Here is a 12,999-nt window from a genome sequence, read left to right as displayed (position 1 = left end):
GTCTTTATGTCCATTTGGCTTAGCTCGTGTGTGAGAGAGAGAGAGAGAGAGGAAAAAAAAGGAAAACACAAAAAGCCATCTCGCCGAGCTCACTCCAGGTTCATTCATAGGCATCAAAAAGCAATTATCAGCACACAACCGAGTCTTCCTTCGGCGAGTTCATACGCCCTTTGCAATTTTAATGAATGGACCGGCGGTAATGCGCCAAATTACTGGAGCAAAACCTCGCAAGCGAGAATGGCGTTATAGGGCATAAAATTGCCCTCCACCCCCGCTTTGGCTTCGGGGAAATGTTGGCTGTCAGATTATTATTTTTTTTATAAATAAATAAAGAAGCACATTGATTTCCTCAAACAACGGCAGCGAAGCGTTGCATCACTGTGCCGCTGCGTTGACGAGTGATTAGCCACAGACGACGTGTGCAGTCGTGTATGCGTTGACATGCTTGGAGGACGCGCTCGTGATGTGACCGGCCGCCTCTGACTCAGCACGTCGTCATTGGGCCTCAAGAGGGGCACCGGCAGTTTTTATGATTTCATCCAGTTTGGGAGATGAATCCGGAGCGTACGCTCAATATTGCGGCGAATGATTGTTGGACGTATCCGCGGCCGTATTGTATATGGGGCGGCGGGCGGCCCTTTGCTGATGCTGCAGCTTCTATGAGATCGAATGGGGGGGGGGGGGGGGGAGGCAGGCCCCTCCCTTCTACATAGGGGACCCCATTTGTAATTTTTCTTTCATTATTCAGAAGGAACTCTCTCTGATTTGCCAGGCTTTAAATTGATTCTTTTAATCAATTAGCAATTCCTTTCCGGACAAACTCCACATTGAAATTACAATAAATATGAACATTACAATGACTTAAATATTATACAGTTGAGATCTGGTCTTCTGAAATCAAAAGAATAGAAATAATAACACTGCCCGTTCCCGCCTGAATCTTGGATGGGAATTATACGATTTGTATTCGCTACGATACTAAGATTGCAGGTGCTATTTCAAACTGCTAACAGTAATCATGTCGTACCGTGAACCGTTTCTTTCTTCAAGAAAACGCCCATCTCAGCATTTTTTTGGATGGGAAGTGACAGCAAAGGAGCCCACCTGCAGCACCGAGGGTGGGGTCTGCTAAGCGGTGACATCCCATCCTTCAAAAGACAGATCAGAGGCCACTCCCGAGTTCACCAGGAGTAACTTAACACGGGCCCGTATTTGAACCAAAGTGTATTTGTACCAACAAAAAGCCCAAATATAGGGCAAAAGAGGAATTCTAAGGCACTGAAAGCAAAACAATGGGCAAAAAATATTCATTGGGAATATTGGAATGTTACATGAATACAAAAAAAAAAAAAGAGACTGAAATCCCATCTTTTGTTCAACGACATTTAGTCTGACAATCTCCCTAAAAACCGTTGGCTCAAAAATAATCCACATTGGGCCCGACACAATGTTTTGGGCTATTTATTAGACCCAAAAGTGATGAACGCATAAAACAATTTTTTGGGATACGGCTTCGCGAACTATTTAAGGTTACCCGAGTTCATAGGTGGCCCCCTTTTTGGAAACCCAATTTGGGTTATTTTTGACCCAAAGGTTTTTTGGAGTATTGTGACTACATGATGCCCGCAACCAAACATACGTGCTTAAGTACCGGTAGTTCAAACGTCCCCGGAGCACACCTACGAGTGCACCAGTTTAAGGCCCTGCCCAGTGTCCAAAACGGAAGGTGGGAACCACGCCAGTTTGCACCTCCTGAAGCAACGCAGACACACGCTGCAGAACCAAAAGAGGTTGAGTCCGCAGCACCAGTTGGAGAGGTGCACCATGGGATACGTTGCCTTGGGAAAGTGGGTCTTCCAATGCTTGGCCACATCGCTGCCCGTGGGAAGGTGCAGCGTGTAGTCGCTCCAGCGTTTGGACACGCCGTAAACGGCCGCCACGCCTCGTCCCTTCTCGCACCACTGCGCGTCGCCGTTCGGGTTGCAGTTGAACTCCACCCATTCGGATGTGAAGTCCCCGAGTAAGGGGCCCTCGCCCGCCTCCGGGTCGGGCCCGGCGGCGGACGAGTCGGCCGTTTGCACCGCCACGTAGACCCCGTCCACCCTACGTACCTCTTTGATCCAGGGGAGGGAGTTTTCCGTGTCCAGCACCAGGATAAGGCGTGAGCAGTGGCCTGCGTTCTTCTCCTTCCACAACTCCAACAGGTGGGCAAGATGAAAACTCTCCCCGCCTATGAAGAACACGGTGATGAGTGAATCAAGTCCAGTGCTGCCGGGGGCGCGGTATAAAGCAATCATGGAGACACAAAGGAAGTAGTACTGGAAGTGACTCAGTAAAATGTTGTAACGATCGCTATTTTTCAGAGAGGATAAAGAATATACAAAAAGTATACCCATGAATATTGCTTTCAGGGTTCAAGTACCGCCACTATGAATGAACATTAGCATGATGACGGTTTCCTTTATAGGTTAGCATTAGGCTTGTTAGGGGCCATTCATGATTGAAAATGTCATTTTACATTGGCAATGACAAAATACTTTTTCTGCCCCCCCGTCTACAAAAAGCAAGGATGAACTGTCAGGGTGTTCGTGGTTCAAGGACATTTCAGTGTGACACTCGTGATGGACACAGCGTCCCTGCGTGGATCAAACCCGTCAACTTCCACTTGACCAGCCGTCCGTAGAACCGCAGCGGACGCGTAAATTGCACAAAGGTGGCGTTGAACAGAAAGGCGGCGCCCAGCAACGACAGATGAAAAGCGCAGAGCTGTGTCGCAGAGCTGCCACAAATGCGTGAGCCAAGGGCACGCTCTGCGGTGCCAGGTAAATTAGAGCTTCAGGTGTTATTTCGGATGCCCACATAAAGCTTTCATGAACATTATTTTTGTCCCAAAGCAATGTGTCAAGCTGTCACCGGTGCCGCAGCAAGAGAGTCCAAAACGTTCCCAGAATCCTTTGCTCGGCTCCTGCCCTTCACAGCAATTTTAACTCCTTTGGCTCACTTGTCGGGACTGTGACAAATCAGCCTGTGAATGACTGACGGAGGAGGGAGAGAATGCAAAGCGCAGTGTGATGCCAATGCCGCTTGCAGGGTGAAGCCAATCTGTGTGTGCGAGCGCATGTGTGTGTGTTTTGGAGGGGGGGATAAGTGGTTTATGTTGTTTTGGTTTTCTGGAGAAATAAGATGTTTCATGCTATTTCTGAAATGGGAAGCTTTTTTTGTGTGTCTGTGACAGTGTTGAGTAAATACAAGGGCAGAGGACCTTGGAAAAATCAGCGCACATTAAAATCGCTAAAAGAAAAAAAAACGCATTTACCGTATTTATTGGACTGTAGCTTGCATCAGTCAAAAAATATATATATGAAGAGAGAAAAAACATAAGTCTCACTGGGCTGGTTCTCACAATTTGGTGGGGGGAATTTGTTTTACAAAAACCAAGACCTAGGACAGTAAAGCATGAACTCTGACTCCCTCTCCTAATCGTGCTATAGCGAGTTACGGTCAGATTTGAAAATACTGCTTACCGGCTAGCGCCCAGGCTCCGCTTTCTTTGCGAGTGTGCCCACTGTAGAAGATCAGGTAGGTGTCGTGGCGCGGCCCGTCTGCCGTCCGCAACTCCAGGAAGTTGCGTAGCTTGCCGTGCAACGTCTCCAGGCTGACGCCGCCGGCCGAGTAGTCGCAACCGAACGTTTGGATCATGTGGTGCGAGAAGAGCCGCTGCACGTTGTTCAGCATGCCTGTGGAGCGCAGGTTCAGCTGCTGGGCCTGCTCCGGGGGCAGAAGGGTGGGCTGGCCGTCGGCGCTGAACCGCAGAATGGGGAAAGGAGTTGATAGCTTAAAAACACTGAAGTGGCTTGGGGTCTGCGGAACGGTATTGGGGGGTTGTTTCCTCAATTACGGTGCACCTGGAGAAGGGGATGTGGTGGCACCCTGTGGGCTGTGTCGTACATTGATTCCCCCCCCCCCCCTCCCAGATCCATTCTGTGCTCCCCTGACCGTGCTTCGTCAAGGGTTGTTTTGTCCCACCCCGCCTCCTCCTTCCTTTTCATATGCGGGGCAATCTTTTTTGTTTTGGTTTTTATCGGCCTCCCCTTGTCACCCCTATTGCAGTAATCTCCCCGTGGGGCTCTTGTCATTGTGGCAACACGATCTGCAGCCATCAAACTGCCTATTACACACCACTGCATTCTCATCATGCCCCCAGTCGTCCCCCCAGGGGCCCCGGCCGCGTGCAGCCTTGAATACAGAGACGCGGCACCGGCGGGACCCGAGTGCGACGCGGAAAGGTTCCGCGCAGGGGAGGCACGCCGCATTCGTGAGCATCGCTGGCTTCTTTGTTCACGTCGATCACTTCGATATGACGGCGCGCCCGAGGCCCCGCGGGGGAGGGGATCGTCAAAACTAACTGGCCTGTTAAAAAAAATGGCAGGCCGTCTGAGAGCAAACTAGGGGAGGCGTTGGGAGTGGCGGCGGCTAATGGCTAACCGCCGCACGACTTAGTATGCTGCGCGGGGAGCACCAGATTGATCCCTCCGGGGGCCGAACATTAGCGGCATGTTTCTGCATCGTTATGGGCCTATTCATCCAGTTGGTTTTGCGTTAACCGAGAGGGGAGTTGAGATGAGAGTTCACGTTCTCAAAAAGCCGATGAAATGCCACCGGTCGGTGAAGGCCCCTCGTTATCGAGGAATGCGGCCCCCAGGACAGGGCGACGGCTCCTTGTGCTTGTGTCTCTGATGACTGTGGAGGCCCAGTCTTCCCCAAAAACCCCGCCCGCAGGATTGACAGAAGTGGGTTGGGGGGCCGGGCGGTTGCAGGGCCCTCTCCTTCCTCCGTGCTCGCCGGTCCTCCGCAGCAGCGACGCGTCGAGTCTCGAAGATCCGGACCCCGCCCCGCACAGCCCCACGCCAGGCCACCCGATCCGCAGCCAGGTCAGCCCACTGTGCCGGGGGAATCCGGCACCGCTGAAGATGACCCTTTAGCTGGTCTTTGAATCATCTTTTTGGGGCACCGCGGGGACGGGTGCCCTCCAGCAACTCCGCGTAGAGGAGCTGCTTCGGGAGACGGTCGTCGCTCATCCGCTGCACGTGGCCGGCCCACCTCAGTTGGGCCAAGGTGATCATGGCCTCGATACTCGTGAGGCCAGCCTGGGTGAGCATCTCATTATTAATCAATCCCTCCTCCCAGGAAACGTTGAGGAGAGATAGGAGTCGTCCTTGGTGGAACCTCTCGAGCCTCTTGATGCTGCTCCGATAGAGGGTCCAACATTCGGCGCCATAGAGAAGGGTAGGGAGGACGACAGACTTATACACCATGATCTTCGTGTTGGTGGAAATGGCGTGATTCCTGAAGACCCGACGACCGAGGCGTCCAAGGGCTGTGTGGGCTGCTTGGATACGGTGAGTGAGGTCCTCCGTGAGGCCGGCGTCCTGCTGGATAATGCTACCCAGGTAAGGGAACGCCGAGACCTGCTCGATGGGTTCGTCGTCTATGGTGATTTGGGGTGGATGATGGTTCAGGTGGAGGGTCTTTGTCTTTTTGGTGTTGACGGAGAGGCCAAAGGTCCTGTACGCCGCGGCGAAGCCGTCCGCGATGAGCTGGAGGCCCCCGGAGGAGTTGGAGACTGCAGCATTGTCATCAGCGTACTGGAGTTCGCTGACGATCGTGACCATGGTCCCCCCGCTTGCTCCTCAAACGGCTGAGGTTGAAGACCGACCCTTCAGTTTGGTAGCGTAGACTGGTTCCGTGCTCCTGGACAGGGGTGACGTGGTGGATGAGCGCGGCGATGTAGAGGCAGAACAACGTCGGCGCCACCGTGCAGCCCTGTTTGACACCGGTGCGAACCGGGAATGGGGGAGTCATTTCGCCCTGAGTCAGGACGCAACCCTTCATGCCGTCGTGAAACATCCGGATGAGGGATATGAATTGGGGGGGGCAGCCTTGACGTTCCAGCACTTTCCAGAGTGCTGTTCGGGGCACAGAATCAAACGCTTTGGCCAGATCATAAAAGATGGCGTGGAACTCCCTCCGCTGCTCCCGGCACTTCTCCAGGAGCTGCCTGGCGCAGAACACCATGTACGTGGTTCCCCTGCCTGGACGGAAGCCTGCCTGGGACTCCGGAAGAACCCGCTCAGCGAGACAGGTGAGTCGGTCGGCCAGTATACGACAGATGAGTTTTCCAGCAGTTGACAGCAGGGAAATTCCACGATAGTTTCCACAGTCGAGTTTGTCGCCCTTCTTGAATATCGTGACGATGACAGAGTCCTTCAGTTCTCCAGGCACTGTCTCCTCGACCCAGCATTGAAGGATGAAGGTGTGGAGGCGGGTGAGGAGATGTGTTCCGCCAGCTTGTAAAAGTTCTACGGGGATGTCGTCAACTCCAGCAGCTTTGTTCTTCTTCATCCTCCTCAGGGCTCCGGAGATCTCCCGGAGAGTCGGCAGCTCCGTCATCCAGTGTTGCACGGGGACCTGGGGGACAGGATCGAGGAAGCCGTCTGCTGCGCATATCGGACGGTTCAGGAGCTCCATGAAATGCTCCTTCCATCGCTGGTGAGTATCCTCCTTTTCCTGCAGGATTGTTCCGTCCTTTGCCTTCACAGCCATTGGAGGACTGTGAGCCGGACCGATGATCTTCCTCGTTGCTTCGAAGAAGGATCTGGTATCGTGACGGTCAGCGAAACTCTGCATTTGGTGGGCAAAGTTGACCCACCATTGATTTTGGATCCTCCGGATCTCTCTCTGTGCTTCACTCTTGGCCGCCCGGTAGACTTCTTCAAGTCTCTTGGAGGAAACACAGTTCTGCCAGGCAATGCGTGCCTCTCTCTTTCTTGAAATCAGTGGCTCAATTTCTTCCAGATTTTCGGCAAACCAATCGGGATTTCTCCTCTTCTGGATACCGAGGACCTCTTCTGGGGATTTTGTGAGCGCAGTTTTCAAGTGCTCCCAGTCTGAGTGGACAGTGGCAGGAAGGGTCCACGGTTGAGTGTCCAGTTTGTCCGCGAGGAACGTCTGGTACTGTTCGAGGACTTCGGGATTCCTCAGCAGCCCAACATTGAAACGTATCCTCTTGGGGATCTTCTTCCTTCTTTTCGCAGGCGCGATCTTCAGCCTAAGTCTTGAGGCTACCAGCCTGTGATCGGACCATCCGTCATCCATGGAGCGGATTGCCCTCACGACTATGAAGTCCGCCCGTTCGCAGATGCGGGTAAGGACGTAATCGATCAGGTGCCAGTGGCCGGATCTTGGATGTTGCCAGGTGGTCTTGTGCTTGTTGGCCATCCGAAACAGTGTGTTGGTTATTACCATCTTCGTCTCTGCTCAGAGACCAAGGAGTAGTTCTCCATTTTCGTTGCAGTTGCCAACGCCTTCCTTCCCCAGAATCCCTCCCCAAAGCTGATGGTCCCGGCCCACCCGCGCGTTGAAATCCCCCAGAACCAAGAGCTTATCCCGGGGGTTGACGTGGAGGATCAATACAATACAATACAATACAATACATGCTGATTTATATAGCGCTTTCACAACAGCGGCAGCTGTAACAAAGCGCTTTACAAAACAGTTAACAAAGTAAAATAATAAACACAACACATAACATAAAACACGGACAGTCGTGCAGTCCTAACCACTTTTCCGTCACACGCTTTGTTGTTTGAAGCAGTTTGAGATGAAAGAGGAGAGAATCAAAGTGTCCTTTAACCAGTGGATCAGAGACGTCATGCTCAAAATGTGCACACGTCGGCTACAAGCTAAGTTTCAAAGTCAACAAGAAGCTGTAGCATCCATTGACGAAAAAAGAGATTGGTTCACTTCTCCTGTCCCATGGAAATCCATTTCAATTCCAAGCGGCGACTAGCGGTTCCAAGTACGTATCGGCGCTCTTCGCCAACGCTCCTCTCTCCTCATCCTCAACTTCAGCGGCCATCCATCCAGCCGCACCAACGGCAACTGTCCAACAGCGCTGACATAGCCACTGAACAAATCGGGGTTGTGAAAAATGCTGCCCATTACCGGCGCAAAAAAACACAAGCGCCCCAGGTCTGTCGAGCACCGACAGTCAATGGCGCCGACATTCCTCCCAATCAAAATCTGTGCTGGAACAGGCATGCTGCCGAGAAGGCGCAACCACCAAGCACAGATACTGCTCCTTTGACGAATGTCGTGGCCAAAAAGCGCACTACACACCCATGACCCATTTCCAGAAAGGCGCTTTGATTTCCAGCATGATCCACAGGGTCCTGACAGTAGATGAACTCCTCTGGCAAATAACTGCAGAGGGTGAGAGACCCCGTGGCCAGGGTCCACGGCAGCGCGGTGGCCGACGGTGGTGGTCCAGAGGGTCTGCAGCACCCGAGGTTGGTCCGTGGGCGCGCCGGGCCCGGTGTTTTATTTTGAAGGGTGGGCATTCCTTCATAACCCATGGGGATGGTCGGCTTGGGGATCCGGTCCGCCGCCTAACGCCAGGACTGCGGTGGATTTGTATACCGCCGGACGCGGACCCGCGGGATTTTGCTGACCCGAAGGTCATTACCACTTCGCGTCAACTCTCCAGTGATGGAAAGTCCCGTCAATTCGGCGTGGAGGCTCCCTTACGGACTTCACTGCGACCCACTAGGAATTGGCGACGGTTTGATCCGCACCTTTGAGCCTCGGGATCGCAGATCTTTTGCGAAGAAATGCCACCAGTGCACACAAATACAAAAATCCTACCTGCAGTAGGTTGTGGGGACGACCAAAGCGTAGCCGACGCAGGTTCCCCCGAGACGGCCGCCCAGCTCATGGAACAGCCCGTGGGCCAACGACTCCAGAGGGAGCACGATCAGCAGCGCGCCGAGGAAGAAACCGTTGGCCGGCTGCACCAAGAGAAGAGAGCGCAGCAAAGTCACTTCCTTCCATGTGCCACTTGGGCTTTGTGCAGAAGCAAACATGGCCGCTTCATTGGTGGTGACAGCCTGCGAGAATGTGAACGCGACACGGGACCGACTGCGGGATCACGCCCGAAGAGACCCAACGTCTTAAGATGAGGAAACGAAAGAAGAACTTTCAGAATGAAAATGATGAAGTAAAGACAAACAGAAACTTTTGGGCTTGTTAAACTTAAAAGTAAAATCAATTTCATGAGGCACTGGCACGCAGTCCCATTTAGCATTCTCAAGCAGACGTGTTGGTTTCACCACATGCCCGCCGCCGTTTCCGAGAATGAGAATCAATTCCTACAAGTGGAAGCGGCAAAAACACTCCATCACCGGTGATTCCCGAGCACCGCGACGCGGTAAATTATTCATTTTCACTTGCGTGGTATTTATTTCCTTAATCCGATATTTTTGTTCAGTTATCAATGCCAACGCAAACATCGGCTCTAAAAGTTGCTGTTTTCCCCCAAGCCTCCTACCTGCCAGGATACCGCACCCAGAATGACCGTGGACAGCAAGCTGAAGAACACCAGCCGCTCGGAAATGAGGCAAAAGTGTCGGATGCCCCTGGAGGCCATGACCTGCTCCAAGCTGCGGCTGTCCGAGCGCTGCGCTCGCCAGGCTCTCTGGCACTCGCTCAGCTTGCTGTGGAAGCCCCACACCGTGATGAGGAGGATCACGTGGCAGATGGACCAGAAGAGGCCAAACAGGCAGAAGCCTGGGATCACCAAGTACCACAGTTCCAAGTGGCCGAGCTGTGTGAGAAAAATATCAGTCAATGGACTAGCTATGCCTGTTTGTTTGGGGTTTTTTTTAAATGACAAAAATCGGTGGCTTTATCATTTCAATCTGGTTTCATGAAACAATGAGATGTAAACTGCACGTTTTAAGCGCTGACACGATATAACAAAAACATACCAAAAAACCCCCCATCAAAAATTGTATTCTACTAAGCTGTGATGTAAATTTAAATTTGTTGAAATGTCCAGAGCCTAATTTGGGCTAAAGATTCACTCCTGCACCCCTTGGTGGTACCTTAAAAGCAGCGAGGACGATGAAGGTCAGCTCCAGCAGGCTCAACGGCAGGAGGGACAGGCGCCTCCACATGTTCGCCAAAGTTAGCACGGGCATCCAGCGCTCGGTGGCGCCCAGGGCGCTGAAGTACACGTCCAAGACGGGCTCGCACAGCAGCCGCCCCAAGTAGCACCCTAAAGCGAAGGGGTTGGCGGCGATGCCCAAGGCTTGGAAAAACACCAGCGAGGTGACCAGGGCGAAGATGACCAGGTTGGGCAAAGCCAGGAGGGACTTCATTCTCAAGTCCACGATGAGAGCGCCCAGAGCCACCACGAGGCCCACAATGGCAAGTGACTTGTTGAGAAGCATAGTGGTGCTGGCGATGGCAAAGCCGAGCAGCTCCAGGAACTCGGTGGACTTCAACAAGATGGGTTCGTAACGGGTCGAGCGGCACATTCGCTCCGTGGCGGCCCATACCACCTTCATGGCCACGCTGGCCAAGAGGAGATAGTTGGCAACCACTTCCTTGACGTTGGAATCCAAGGAGGGACTGTTGAGGAAGCACAGGAGACCCAGCAGGAAGCCAAACCACAGATGGAAAAGGCTCAGGCTGGCTTGCTCCATGCCAAAGTAGTAGTGGAGGATGCTCGCGATGCCGAGGACGAAAAGACCAAGGATGAAGATGACCAGGATCATCGGCTCGCTTGTCACCTCCCAGCGCAAGTACATACCCACGCACACCGCCACCAGGAGGTTGAGGCTTGACAGGTAACCGAGGCAACGCACCGATGTGATCATGTCCACCTCCTTGGGCCCCTTGACGGTCAGTGCCTCTTCTTCTTCTTCGTCTCCAGCCATAGCTAACAAAACCTGATCCAAACGCAGCTAATGGTTTGAAGATCCGACCAACCTTCTGTGTCATAAAATTAGGTCAGAAATCAACCCCTGAAAACACATCAAAAACACCAGTTACAAACATATATCCATACATAAATATATATATATCCAATTATATATAATTAGTTTTTAACGTCATGCGCATTTTAAGTGAACTTAATTTTCATAACACAACCATTTAGAGCAAACAATGTGCTGCGACATGCTAACACAACGTGACAAGCATATATAAGCGTGTCCCATTATGAAAAAACATACGTATTGGAAGAGCGGGATATTTAGCTCGCCAGCGTGCTGCGGACAGTTTTTCTGGCGATGTGGCAGTCCTGAAGGGAAGCCGAATGCTAACATTAGCATACGCGATGATTTGTCGAGAACCGTGAGCTCAGTCCCTCACTGCCGTTTTATGTACACAGAGGGAGAAGACGCGTTAGAACACATGACGGAGTAAACCGCTGAAAGTATTAGAGGTATTTTTTTTATCGAATGTTTGTAGTAAAAACGAAACTTACATGTTGCTGGGGAGTAAGTGAAAGCAGCTCTACTTCCGGATTCTAAAGTACAGCAAAGCGCGAGGGTCAAACGTCACGAGCTTCGCTTTTCGTTGCTACCGATTGGACCAACATTATATTTTTCAAAAGTAGTGGAAAACATACCCATTAACATCTTGTTTCAACACACACATTATACTCTCCCATACGTCATAAATTGCTATAATAATAATATCTTCTTTTGGGCTATTTCTTTTGACCTGGATTTAAAGGCATTCATACTTTGGACTGACTTAATTTCTTTTGGCAAAATATTGAATTTGAATGCAGCATAACAGCTAAATGCCACTTCTTCATGCTGCTTTTGAAACCTGGGCTCCGCTAATTGAGGTTGCAAACCTCATTGCCCTTCTGGGTTTATTTTCCTTGCCGTGTTGATATGTGGCCTTCGAAACCAGTCGTGCTGTAACCTAGCAGTGGGACTGTTTCAGATTGATAGTCCACATTGTCAGCATTGATTGTGAAAATCAATATATATATATATTTTATTTCCCAAGAAAGAGAAAGCCCTCCTGGGCTCCTGTTCATCCTAATTCATCATCCGTTCATATCTGGTTGAGTAACAAGATTGCTAACACAATGAAGGAGTCATCACATTTATCCAATTAGACCCGTAATGTGACATCTCTGAATAATTAACCCGTGCCGTGATGAAATCATTCTGTAGCGCGCATGTGTGTGTACGCTTGTGTGTGTTGAGGACAGGCGTACACCTTCCAAAGGGAAAGGAGTCATCTCAGTTCCTTATCAGAGCTTGTAAAAATGATATGTTGCTTTTCCGCTGAAGGTGAAAGTGCCGAAGGATCTCAGTTGGAGAGATTTGAGAGATTTGAGAGGAGGACGCATGAGGATACATCGGAGCAAAGGCGCATGAGAGACAGAGCGAAGCAAGGATGGGGTGGGAAAACGGAGCCAGGTTCACCTGAATTATGCACAAGCTACCTTCATGTCAGACTTAGCTCCAGCGCACCTGTGAGGATGCACAATATTCCAAGGATGTTTTCAAGCGTCATTATACAAAATCAGGATTTATTTGGCTGTTTTGGGGCGACTTGATTCATCACAGCGCGGAGATACGAAAGCGAGACGTAAAGCCATTCAGCGTTTGTCATGGCCGTGTCGAGTTTGGATCAGTTGAGATAGAACTAATTAGACATGAAACAGTCATTTGCGGGCAGCGGATAGAAAAAGCAAAAAGCAAAAAAAAATAATAATAATAAAATAAAGAAGGGCGGCCCGGTAGTCCAGTGGTTAGCACGTGGGCTTCACAGTGCAGAGGTACCGGGTTCGATTCCAGCTCCGGCCTCCCTGTGTGGAGTTTGCATGTTCTCCCCGGGCCTGCGTGGGTTTTCTCCGGGTGCTCCGGTTTCCTCCCACATTCCAAAAATATGCATGGTAGGCTGATTGGACGCTCTAAATTGTCCCTAGGTGTGAGTGTGAGCGTGGATGGTTGTTGGTCTCTGTGTGCCCTGTGATTGGCTGGCAACCGATTCAGGGTGTCCCCCGCCTACTGCCCGAAGACAGCTGGGAGGGCCTGCGTGGGTTTTCTCCGGGTGCTCCGGTTTCCTCCCACATTCCAAAAATTTGCATGGTAGGCTGATTGGACGCTCTAAATTGTCCCTAGGTGTGAG

The 12,999-nt window shown here is 51.4% G+C and overlaps 1 protein-coding gene and 1 long non-coding RNA gene across 3 annotated transcripts in view; one reads left to right on the top strand and one right to left on the bottom strand.

The window, feature by feature from the left end:
* LOC127593704 (uncharacterized) overlaps positions 1-12,999 on the top strand; it is a 191,533-nt gene that overhangs the window by 151,504 nt on the left and 27,030 nt on the right. The gene's annotated exons all lie outside the window — the stretch shown is intronic.
* Positions 1,291-11,391, bottom strand: tmem168a (transmembrane protein 168a). Of its 2 annotated transcripts, none has more exons than XM_052055277.1 (6): positions 11,330-11,391; positions 9,942-10,865; positions 9,386-9,661; positions 8,704-8,846; positions 3,525-3,802; positions 1,291-2,230 (listed from the first exon to the last, which is right to left on the bottom strand). In XM_052055277.1, the coding sequence occupies exons 2-6, from the start codon at positions 10,776-10,778 to the stop codon at positions 1,680-1,682; spliced, it is 2,085 nt and encodes a 694-aa protein (XP_051911237.1). In that variant the 5' UTR covers positions 10,779-10,865; positions 11,330-11,391; the 3' UTR covers positions 1,291-1,679. The 2 variants fall into 2 exon arrangements, with proteins under 2 accessions (XP_051911237.1, XP_051911236.1); XM_052055276.1 differs by lacking the exon at positions 11,330-11,391 and adding an exon at positions 11,076-11,315.

Source organism: Hippocampus zosterae, chromosome 21, assembly GCF_025434085.1.
Source record: "Hippocampus zosterae strain Florida chromosome 21, ASM2543408v3, whole genome shotgun sequence".
Taxonomy (NCBI): Eukaryota; Metazoa; Chordata; class Actinopteri; order Syngnathiformes; family Syngnathidae; genus Hippocampus; species Hippocampus zosterae.
Note: the sequence above shows the minus strand (reverse complement) of the source record. Positions and strands in the feature narration are given on the sequence as shown.